We start from the raw sequence: 13035 nt of genomic DNA on the forward strand, positions 1-13035 counted from the left end.
ACTATAATGAAAAGTACTTTACCTCTATGGTCAGTTTATTAACTTGAAGACTCTGATCAGCCAAATGTAGCTGACTTGTTAATTTTTCATCGGTTTGTTTAACATTTTTAATGGAAGTCACTGTTAGTTTTTTTTTCCTCTGTACAACAGCTACCTACTTTCTGCAGCGGCTTAATTTTTTCCTGCAATAGAGTAACAGAGTAGCCTGGTTTCTGGACAGTGATATTTCTCCCTTTTGCTCTGCTCACTGGACATAAAATGGCATATTAGTAAATGGACAAAATCATCATAAGTAACATGATTTATGATTTTGTTTTGGCCCTTCAAAACACTCCAGAAATCTCAAAAATATTTCTTAGTAAGTATACTGGTAAATTAACAACTGACCTAAAAAACATAAAACATATAAAACAGTCAACCTATAAACACTCCATGTTATGCTTTTCCTTAAGTGGCAAAAATGCAAAATCAACAAGGACTTGGAAGTTACATGTGTCTTGAATTTCTGATTAAGATTATCAAAAATAGAGGCTTCAGTGTCTTGTTAACAGGCTGGGGTTTTTTAAGGTCTAAACCACAAAACACATTTAATTTGTTTCATTGGCTATGTTGGCTACAAGGGCCAAACATGAACAAAAGGTAATGAAAAACCTAATATCAGTCAGTGGATTCACTAGGTGGGACTTAGTAAAAACTTTAACTGTGTGAAAAGATGCTGTTTGACAGTCATTTTTTATATGAGAATTTCACCTTAAAAAAATGAGCTAAATATCTAAAAATGCACAAATTCAAACAAACAAATCTTGGAACAGACTGTCAGTGGGTTTGTGTACCAATTTACTAGGTATTACATGCTCAGTGTATATTTAAACACTTTTGATCAGGAACACTGCAATCTTTTTCCAGTTTTTTAAGTTTTCAGATTTCAATTTCTAGGTCATATCATGCAACATATTCCTGGGAATATTCATATCTAAAATAGCTGTTAAGCAAATTTAAAAGAGTGAAGACCAACACATTCTCTACTAACTGCACTTAACAAACTGCTGACATTGCAGGATAACTTAGCCATGAATTCTAGATAAGTACAATCACCACACAATTTGAAAGACCAAGAACTGAGCTCTCAGCACATGACAAGCAAACAATCCACATCTATAGCAAAAAGACTGAGATCTCCACTCTAAGCCACAGCTCTAATAAATGTTTGAGTTGTAAGAGAGTTACAGTAACTCTGCTGATACTGCACAGGGCATTGTATATTCCTACCACGTGGAGAAAAAATGACCAAGTCCTTGTATCATAAATGGTCTCATCACCAACCCTTTGCACAGCTCAAGACTTCAGAAATATCTTTAGCCTCTCTTTGTATGAGAATACCCACCAGCAGGGTCCTTAAATCCTTTGGATGGATTAAAGAATTCTGTTAAACTGGTGTTCCCAACTGCTAATGCTAATGCTATTTGTGCAATACTTTCTTTCACACTCATAAACCATGTTTTCAAATCCTTTTCCTGCAATGGGGGAGTTCTACTGAGGCATATTTAACTGCTTAGTGCTCTCCAGACACTTCCTGAGTCTGCTTCAGTTCCACCAGTCAGTTACAAATGTCTATCAGAATGTATCTATCTTCTCCACTAGGAACAGAGAGTAAATGAAATAGAGGCCCTACAGAAATTGTAGTGGCTGTGCTATACTAACAATGAAGAGAGGACAGTGTCCTGGGTTCCCTGCCTTGTATGCCCTCACTCAGGAGTAGAAGGAGATTAAGTAGAGTAGCACATTTCTGTCAGATCTTCATATATAAGCATGTGCACCTACTCAAACTATGTGTTGTTACCAATAGATTAATGGGTAAGAATTTTCCTTTTTTTCAGTTTATTTCACCAAAAGTATTGATGAAATAACACCATCAAGAATATGTAACAAGACCAGAGAGTCTGCATTTAGACTAAAATTTTGGAAACTAAGGAAACAATCTTTTTTCAAAATCTGTTATATCACCATTCAAAATACTGAATTTCAAACTAGTTATCTAAAAGCAGCAAGTTGTTCAGGGTTTCAGTATTCTGTTTCTTGAACTAAGAAATAATAATATCTGGTTATGTTTAAAATTCCATTAAATGATTTATTTGGACAAACATAGGAGGGAAAATCTATTAGGCACTGTTAAAAAGTCCAAGAATGAGTCATCTGTTACAGACTGTATAGAGCCTCTTAAGACCTGGGACACAACCAGCTGGCCCTCTTCTGTGAGAAAACAGCATATAGATGTTAGCAATGAGACAAGCAGTTCAATTCCCAGACAATCCATGTAAATAGGCTAAGAAGAGGCAAAAAGCAAACTTTTCTCAAGACAGAATCTTCTGGACACAGAGAGTGTCAAAAGCATCTTTCTAAGATGGAGAAACTCATCCAGTGCACAACAAACAAACTGAGAGACATTTAAGCTTGATTAGTCAGCACACCATTTGGCTAGAAGGGAGGGAGAGAGGGGTGTTGCTATCTCCCTGTTACGGGTTAGGTCAGCCTGCTCTGTATGGTGCTTCTGACTGAGAGACAGTTCAATGGGATGTCTGTGGCATTTTTGCCTGGACTGTGAAACAGCACCACTAGCCTGTACAGCAACTTTACATTTTCAAATCATCTTTCACATTTCTGTCCAAATAGTTTTATAGGTATATTTGGTCTGTATGGCCAGATTTTGGTAGTGGGGGAGCTAGAGGGGTGACTTCTGCCAGAAGCTGCTAGAAGCTTCTTGCATGTCCAGCAGAGCCATTGCCAGCCAGCTCAAAGACAGACCCACCATGGGCCAATTAGAAATGATAGTATCTCTCTGATAACATAATTAAGAAGGAAAAAAGTCATTGCAGATATAATTGTGGCCAGAGAAAAGCAGAGAGAGAATAAGTGAGAGGAGCAACTCTGCAGACACCAAGGTCAGTGCAGAAGGAGGGACAGGAGGTGAAATTCCCCTGCAGCCCATGGTGCAGACCTTGGTGAAGCAGCTGCAGCCCATGGAGGATCACAGGGATGCAGAGATCCACCTAAAGCCTGTGGAGGAGACCCACAGCTGAGCAGGGGGTGCCTGAGAGGAGGCTGGGCCCCCGTGGGAGGCCTGTGCTGGAGCAGGCTCCTGGCAGGGACCTGCAGACCTGGGCAGAGAGGAGCCCACACCAGAGCAGATTTCCTGGGAGGAATTGTGATCCACTGGGGACCCAGGCTGGAGCAGCCTGTCCGTGAAGGACTGCACCCCGTAGAAGAGTGACCCACATTGCAGCAGTTTGTGGAGGACTTACCCATAGGATGGACTCACATTGGAGAAGTTCATGGAGAACTGTCTCCCGTGGGAGACACCCCACACTGCAGCAGGGGAAGGAGTCCCCTTGCTGAGCAGTGGGAGAAACAGCATGTGATGAACTGACCATAACCCCATTCCCTGCCTCCATGCGCTGCTGGGGGGAAGGAGGTAGAGCTGGGAAAGAGGGAGGAGTGGAAATAAAGTGTTTTTAAGGTCTTCTTTTATTTCTCATTATCCTTCCCTGATTTTGTTAGTAAAAAATTTAATTTATATGTCTAATTCAAGTTTGTTTTACCCATGGCAGTATTTGATGACTGATCTCTTTCTATCCCTATCTGAGCCCACAAACCATTTTTTATATATTCTCTCCCCTGTCCAGCTATGGAGGTGGGTGAACAAGAGGCTTTGGTGGATGCCTGGCATCTAGACAGTGTGAATCCATGACAGCAGACTTACCGTTCAGAAAATATTCTAAAATGTAATGAATCCACCCACTGAATATTTGGAAACAGGTTTACACTTCTGTATTGAGAGTCAAATTAATTAAAAGCAGACAGCAGTGCTAATATTAAACTCCAAAACTCCACCCATGAGAACAAAACAATATGTACCTTTTTATAATATTGCTCATTTTGGACTTCTAAATGAAGCACATTGCAGGGCTTTTTTTCTTCTTGTTAACTTCTGTCTGGCAGTGGATCAGTGTTTTGCACTGTCTTCCTAATCACTGTTTCCAACCTTTCAGAAGTTGGTATTTCAGAGTCACTAAAGCAGCATATGTAGGAAAACAAAATACAAACAAAACCAAAAAACCAACCAAATAAAAAAAACCCGAACAGCAACAACAACAACAAAAACCAAAACAAAAACAACAACCCCCCCTTCTAAAAATACCAAAACCAAAATCAATCTAAATATTAAACACTCCAGAGTTAATGCATAAGCACAAAGAAATAAACTTTACAAATACAATAAAGCAAAAATCTATATCTGAAATTATTTTATCAAGTTCTACTCTGTCAATGTAATCTCACTTTACAATGCAGAGGCCTGAGACTTCAGTTGCTTCTTAAGAGCCAACTTTTGTGACAAATCACAGAAGTGAAATAAATGAAAAAATGCTTGATTGTACTTCTAGAATGTGAATGGCTCATAAACTACTAAATTTCTACTTTCCTTCATTTTCACATTTCATAATATAACAAGTAAATGCACAATCCTTAACAACATTTTGTTTCACTTGAACTTTATTTATAGTGTTGACTGAGACAAACTCAGAAATCACACTTCAGTGAAAGCTCTATTCAGTACCCCTTTAGAATGCTCTTAAATTCTGTAAACTTGTTAATCCTTTCGCTGAGATTCCTGCCATGCAGAGAAACCGGACCTGAAACTTTAAATCTTCTTACAATTTTTCCTTAGAATTACACTCAATGTGCTCATAATTTCCAGTTTCTCACTGCCTTACCCCATTTTATCATTTGCTTTCTTATATTCAGGGAAGTCTACTTTGAAGTCTTGGATATATCCTCTTCTATAACATCAGGTGCTATATATCATCATTTGTGTGAGCGGATTTGTGAAGGAATCCCTAAACAGAAGGCTAGTTTGATTTGTTACTTTTTAAACCAAGGTATTTAAAACAGCATAACTGAGTTCAAATTAAGTTACATCATCATAAAAAAATCCATGGTTTAGAGATGCAGTTTACTTAACCAGAGAAAAGGCCTCAAACTGATGAGAAGAGTTAACACATAAACATGTTTATACTTTTTGAAACCTGTCCTGACACATTGGTATGCCTCACTGATTGATGAGAACAAAATCAATCCATTGGTTTAAAAGGGCTGTTGTACAGCCACAGAGACATTTCTAACTACATACACATTTCCCTCACCTGCTTTAAGGAATGTTCTACTTAGAAATTTGAATTCTTGCATCTAAAACCTCAGAGCCAGCTACTAGAAATAAAGAATGGTATTAATAAGCAGAAGAGGAAACTCAATTAAGATACTTCCCTAAGCTGTTGAAACTTCAACACCTTGAAACTTCAACAATATTCACTGTGCTACGACAAGAATTCTCTAACCCAACATTTGTATAATTATTAAAAGCAGTATTTACGGCTAGCCACAAGGGAAGCTATGTAAATACTTTTCATTTCAAACTATAAGTGGAATGACAATGTGTTTGCTCAATGTTTTTCTTAAAGAGAACAACATAGCAAATTAAATACTCACTAATTACAACATGTATACATGTTTCCATATGTGCAAACATGTATGTTTCTTATTAAAATCAGATCTGCAATATTTTATTATACATAAAAAACCCCCAAGATTTACATTTATGACAACAACTGACTAATTACATGGTTCTAAATTTGTTTTCTCCCTCTAGATACTGTGTTCAGGACCCCCCTATTTTGCATGGGGAGAAGTAGTAGAAAGGCTTCATTTGCCACTATTGATTTGCTCATTATGATGCACAGAGCCAGTATAAAGCCTATGAAGACAATTCTATTTTCTTTACTCTTTTCCCATATTTCCTGTATCTTGGAATATATAGGACATACAGGCTTGAGAAATTTCTTTGCTTGTTTCTTAGAACAATGTCCTGAAAGACAAGGTGTGATAACCATTTACCTAGTGGCTAACTGCTGCCTCCTCAAGTATATGGGGACATAATAAGGAGAAGCAAAAATTCTCATTGTTTATATGACGTTTGCCAGTGGAATTTTCTGAGAGCCTTTTGATTCATGACTGGGATTGTATGTGGTAACCATCACCTTTAAAGATTTTTAACCATCATTCAATTAAAGTTAGTACAATGACTGCATAAAACATACAGGAAATAATTAGTGTGGATGGTTCTTAATTTAAAGGATGTTAAACAGCTTGTAGACATCTGCTAGCAAGCTGAAATGGGTCATTCAAAATTTATCTAACTAAATTAAGGGGAAAAAATGTTTCTCCTCCCGGGTCGGCATGTCACAAGATAACTAAACCGACTTACCAGGCTTGCCTGGGAATCCTTAGCTGTCAGTGGTGAATATGCAAAAGGCCAGCAAATTAAATCAACCTGCCAAACTGTCAATTTCAAGCCTCATGACTGCATGAAAATAGCATCACTGGAAGAAATCAAGCATTGCCTTCTTTTGGGTTTCCTGGCACCTATTCAAATACTCATGCAGTTGTGGCTAATTTCGCATGCAAATTTCAGTCAATAAGCTCCGAACAAGACCTCCCAAGATATTTCAAAGGATCTGACAGTATTTTTTTTGAATACCAAATCAACAGTAGTTGAAATTCAATCTCCATTTGCTAGTGCTTTACATATGCACAGTGTCCCCTCTACAGGGCTAAGTTAATGAGAGCCGTACCTGCTTTCACTCACATCCTCCCAGCCGTCCTTACTGAAGTTCTCAAACACATTACTCATAACCTTGATGGACTGTTTGAGAAAAGCTCCATGATGTCCCAAAGAGCTCTTTTTCTTGGCTGGTTTTAATTTAACCTTGGTGCCTGTTATCTTGCAATTACATTACCCAGAGATTGCCACTGCTTTGGCTTTATCCAGCAAACACTTCTGCTCCTGCACTTGACTCAGCAAATCTTCACTTTCATTTCTCAACCTGTTAGCTTCTGTCACTTGCCTCTTCAAAGAGGCAGCTTCTTTTTCCTTCTCATCAATCACAAATTGAAGTTCTGCTTTTTCTTTTTTTACCTCACAAATCCTCTTCAGTAGTGTTTCCAGCACTCTTTTTCTTGTGTCTGCATCTTCCTTTTGTACTTTTAAAGATTCTTTCAAATACACTTTCTCATTCAGTAAGTCTTTATTTACTTCTGTTTCTTTAATTCCCCTTCAATAGCTTTGAATCTTTTTTCTAGTTGTTGTACCTAAAAAAGGCAATTTTAGCATTTACAATATTTCAGCCTGTCTTGAAAAACTCCAAACTATGTTTTCAGATATATTTATTATATGACAATAATGTCACATGAAGAGCAAGGACAAAAGCTATCTGTAGTCCTTAATTTTAAAATAACTTTACGTAGTGCAGATTAAAACATTTTAGCTGCAATAATACAGCTGTTGAACAAAGGGCAGATGGTAAAAGAACTTAAAATTCCAGGCAAAATGACACAGAAGTTTAAGTATACCATGCTAATGAATCTTCCTTATGCATCTTGAGCTCATTACTGATTTTGTTATACATACTAATTGAATTTTAAAAAACATTTTCAGAAAGATTACTACTCTGAAATGTAGACAATTTTGCACTATCTATCTGAAGCAACAAGTTCTTTCAAGTGTCGTAAATACAGAAATAAAATATTAATTGGATCTTTCAAAAAACCCGAACAAATCCTAGCCAGAGATATCAGAAACTCAGCACCTAAAAATACGGAAGCTAGTGTGTGTTTTCTATTCACAGAGAGAAAAAAAATCTGTCCTGTTTAAATAAAGAGACTAATTTGCCAAGTTCCTCACAAAAATTTTGTGGAAAACATCATTATACCTATGTTTTGCTTCTGAAGTCCTTTGAGGTTTTTGGATATTGAAGTCCATTAAAAACAATCTGACTCTCTGTGATGCTCCTGAATATCCACATAAAGGACAATTCCAGAAATAGTCGGCGATTTTAATTTTAGCAGACACTAATGTGATTATTTAGTCTATGAGACATCCCCAGAAACCTGAAAAGGGCATCAGAGCAAGTTTTCTGCTCAGTAATGACTTACTCCAATACCTGGAGAAATATTTTTGGATGGTTTTGTACAAGCTCAATCCCCACTCTTTCACTAAGGAATATGTCAGGGGTTCTAGGTTTCTCTGTACATTTCCTTGTTAGGAAAGGCTGTTTTTCCAGGAGCTATATGAGCGTGTGCATGGGTAACTTGAACTCCCAATCTTGTAAAATACTGGCCAGTTCCCACACTTTGTAGCAATACAAAATTTCAAAACTATCTTTGACACTGAAAATATTGAAACCATATTATTTCTGTAAGTTTTTACTTTTAGGTTTTTACAACAACATATTGCCAACACTTAAATTATTTTTAAAATTTATTAAATGTTGTACAAAGTGGGTACTACAGATATGATTCAACTAAATGACAGCTCTTGATGTACAGGACAAATTAGAACAAGAGCTGCTCAAACTTCATACATATTTGTGAATTGGATACTGAACTCATGAGTTTGATAGGAAATCTTTAATATGAAGAGACAACACATTATGGCTACATAATGGGTGAAAGTAGAAATAAAAGGGATTTTTTTTCAAATGCTTTAGTGAAACAAAGGGTTATAATTAAAATCATTGTTTGCACATTCCACCCCTATGTCAATGTGTTAGACCAATACCTTTCTTCAATTATCTTCCTAAACTGAGATTCTGATACTGTTTTCTCAGTTCTTTAAAGGAACCTTTTGCACTCAGTAGCATTTAAAGTCATGTATGACAACTGGAATGAAATAAACAATAAATAGCTTCGACACCTATCCCTAAGGTAACATCATAACTCTGTATATCCATAGAGATGAAAATTATGTAGTACCTGGCAAACAAAATTATAGTTCTGAAATATAGATGATAAGCAAGCATAAACTGTGACATTTCAGATGGTAGCATTCATATTATTTCAATTACTCACTCTACCTTAAGATAAATGAATGTGAGCACTTCCTATTCTGTGTGTTATTATTTTAACATGATGTTTGTCATTCAGTAATAACGAGATGACAGCCTTCATTGCCTGACCATATGGCAAGTGTTACAAGTATATGCAATCACATCATCTGCTGTAAATTACCATACTTCCTACAAGTTAATTCACAGATAAAAAATAAATAGGCATACCTGAACTGACATTCAATGTTATAGATTTGTGTTTATTCAATTTAAGCATGCTTTTAAAGATTTATAAGTAACTAAACAAATAGTTTTGTGAAATGACAAACAAAAGGCATGATACTGTTTGAAGGATGCTTTTTCTTTGCAAGCAAACAAAACATATGGTAAAATACAAGTGAGCCCTCTTAAGTGAACACCTGTTAACATACTAAATTACTTGTGTATATTACAAATATCAATACAAATACCAACTAGTTAAGAACATCCCATCACTGTATGAGGCAAAACCTGTAGAATGTTAAGCAATAAAGATAAAATACTTACCATTATTTGTTAAGCTAGAAAACACTATATACATATAGTACTATCCTGTAAAAAGTGATAGACCCACACACGTAGAAAATATTTGCACATTGTGCTAAAATTTAAATACAACAAACAGTGAATTTATCATTATTATGCATCAATTCCATTCTGTAGAGGAGCTCTATGGAGATTAACACCTGATATCATCTAAAGTTAAATACCCAGCAAAGGTATTAAGGTTCCCAAAGTTAAGGGGTAAAATTATACTTACAATTTAGATAATCTGTTAGCTTTTAGCATAACACCCCTAAGCACTCTTTTAATTTTTTCTGACACTACCCATGTTTATCTTACATAACATTCACAGCTACTTCCCTAGAATTAATTTCTGAGCAAAATTCCGTAAAGCCACATTTTTAAATTTTGAAGGAAAATGATGGCTTAAATTCGTGAGTACTGACATTTACATATACATATATATATATATGATTCTTATATTAAAATTCAGATCTGTTTGTTGGGGTTGGTATCTTACCTTCTGTAGCATCTCATGAGAAACTTCTCCTATTTATCTCTTAGGAGTATTACCCTTGACCCCATTATCTTCACTGAGTTTAAAAAGTGACTCTATCAGAAAATAAATAACACATCTCTATAATATAATAAATAAAATACATTATGACACCTAGTATTTCACTAAAACAATCATAGACATTTTAAGGAAATGCATTCTTTACTTCTGTAATTATTTATAATGTGGTCTATTTTCTTGACAAGCTTTTTGGTCAGTTTCTAAAGTGACCTCTCTTCAAAGTGTTCTGTCACATAATTATTAATCTCTGTAGCATCACAGTATGTTTTTTTCAGAGTACAAGCTTTTCAAAGGTACAATAGATCTGCGGGTTAAAGACACTGTACTTTCATTCCAATTTTTATTCTTTTACAGACTATTCCCTCTATGCCTTAAAAGCAGAATTCATTGCCGTTTTATCTACACAGTCACTATCAGTTTTGTTCTCTAGGTCTTGTCCCCTGCTAGGAGGATCAGAGTGATTGGTGAACAAAGCAAACAGTAACTGAATTAGGATGGATGAAAAGTTTAAACCCTGGTTTTTGTTAAGTTAAAGATCATGTACTTCACTAGATAAATCACACAAATCATTCAACCGAAATACTGTGAAATCATAACAATTAGAAATTGATACAGCTAATAACAGCCGAAACAAATCTAAGCATCACAGCTATACACTTTAGATATAAAAATCCCAAGTTAAAAATCATACTTATTAATAAAAAAAATGTTTAGAAGTACCAATACATATGGTCATTCAGAAATCAAGAGTTTAGCATTCACAAATTGCCCACTGCTCATAGAAACAAGCAATTACACGCATTAGAAGGATTTCATCTTAGAATATGAAATATTACATTACCGAACAAATAAATCCCAATACTCTAAAAGCACCACACTATTTGTATTTCTTTTTTGGTCCTTCTTTCCCCCAAATGAACTTAAAGAATTAATCTTAAGGGATAAATATCTGTGCTACATGGTGGAGGTCTGCTTTAGAAGCAACATTTTAAACTACAAGCAGACACTGCAGGTCACTTAAAAACTTTTGATTTATAAACAAAGCAAATGTAGAAGAAAACAGTGTTACTCTCTGTAGATTCACAATCCTCTTGATATAAACAGTGACTAACAAGTTTGTTAGAGTGAATTAGACCTTTCTTTTGTCTTTGGAACATGTCATGGCCAATTAATACTTCTGTATTCATGAAATAAATGGAACACTATTCTAAAGATAATAAAAGCTGAAAAAGGTAAAACCATGCATCTGGGGAATATGTACCTTTACCTTGATATTAATATGTTAGTTCCCATGTTACTTCAGACTACAGTCCCCCAGCACAGTGGTACTGCATACATTTAGAACATTCTTTAAGTAACACACAAAGATAATACAAACATGCTTTTCATCTTTTTCTAAATATTCACTCATTTGAATGCCTGTTGTAGCTTTTATATCAGCATTTACTGTACTCCACTGAAAAGAAAAATTATTTCCCATAGCCAAAGAAACTGATCAAAGCACACAAGGTGTTATGTTTATTATGTGGATGTATTAAAATGCAATTTAAAACTCTATAAATAGACATATTATATGCAGATAGTAAAGAATACCACTGCAAAAGGGATAGAAAAGACTATACATGTTCAGTATTATCAAAGGAGACACAAGCAACATAAACTAAAGCGTAGCCAAAGGTCACTGAAACCTAAGCCTTTCTGTTGAGCAGAAAATATATGGCCCATTCAAGCCCCTTTTACCCTCCTCCCTTCTAATTGTTATGCAATTGTTCATAGGAATTGGTTAGAAAGGCAGTGAAACAGTATCACCTGTAACTGTCCATCTAGGATAGCAGAAAGATACATCATATCAGTCTACTCAGCAAGACATGCTCTACCTGTCATACTTCTACATAAAAAAATAACATCTTCTCCCTCAAGGAATAGACCCACAAGTCATAAAGCCAACTATCTTCAGTTATCAAATTACCATGGTCTTACATAAGCACAGTTACATCCCACTGAGAAAACACAGTTAACTGTCAGCCTTAGAACGTAAAACTTAATTCCTAATTAATAGTCATCAAATCTGATGATGAGTTAGTTCAACACCGCTGCCAAAATGGTACTTGAACTGTGAAACTATACTACACTATAATATTTGCAGAAAGTCTGCTTACACAAAGAGAAAAACACCCCTTAAAAAAAAAAAAAAGGACACAATAGAGCACTGTCATAGTCATTTACAAAGAAACCTATACAAACCATCAAAGGAATGACATTTTTGTCCGCAGTACACGCCAGGTGAAGGATTTCCCTAACAAAAAAAGGCTCCATGGTGCACAAAGCCACTGTGTTACTGACTCCAGTGGTAGGCACCCATGCTCCTGGGTAGAAAGAAACTTCTGGTGGGAAACACCAGGGTGAAGACCAGAAGGGAATGCCATTCCCATTCATATATACTGAGGACACAGTATATTCAGGAGTCTCAGAATGAAAGAGGTCTTCAAACTGCCTCCTTGGAGAAACAGCAGGCCAACAGTTTACTGCTTCTAAAGAAGGCATTTGCTGTTTTTCTGAATAGGATTTGATGGATCCACTCTCCTGCTTCTGGAGGAAATGGCATAACTACCTGCCAACACATTCTTTACATTCATAAACAAATAAGGGCACAAATAGCACGAACATTGATTTTGGATTTGATGACTACTGGTAATAATTGGGCAACAGAATAAGAATGGAAAGAAATTTGGAATGGAACAGTTGGAACAGTTTCCTTTTCCCTTGACCCACTTCATCTTTGACCAACAGGATTTGAAAAGTTGTATGGTAGAACAACAAAACCATCCATTACTTCTTCCTGACAAACACAAGTGAAACACAACAAAGACAATTTTAATACAGGAAGACTCAGTCTCTTTTTACAGATTTTATCCCTTGATTTTAGAATGCCTGATGAAAACAGATATCTGCTAAGGTGAAAGTGAATTCCAACATCAT

The 13035-nt window shown here is 35.9% G+C and overlaps 1 protein-coding gene across 1 annotated transcript in view; it reads right to left on the reverse strand.

The window, feature by feature from the left end:
* CNTLN (centlein) overlaps nt 1-13035 on the reverse strand; it is a 169661-nt gene that overhangs the window by 54660 nt on the left and 101966 nt on the right. The window contains 8 exon segments of the mRNA XM_071425911.1: nt 23-154; nt 156-247; nt 1385-1514; nt 3300-3475; nt 3846-4066; nt 6684-7143; nt 7146-7200; nt 10000-10091. Coding sequence (XP_071282012.1) covers nt 23-154; nt 156-247; nt 1385-1514; nt 3300-3475; nt 3846-4066; nt 6684-7143; nt 7146-7200; nt 10000-10091 — 1358 coding nt within the window.

Source organism: Agelaius tricolor, unplaced genomic scaffold, assembly GCF_023055355.1.
Source record: "Agelaius tricolor isolate 1412-34295 unplaced genomic scaffold, bAgeTri1.0.p SCAF_4, whole genome shotgun sequence".
NCBI classification, from domain to species: Eukaryota; Metazoa; Chordata; class Aves; order Passeriformes; family Icteridae; genus Agelaius; species Agelaius tricolor.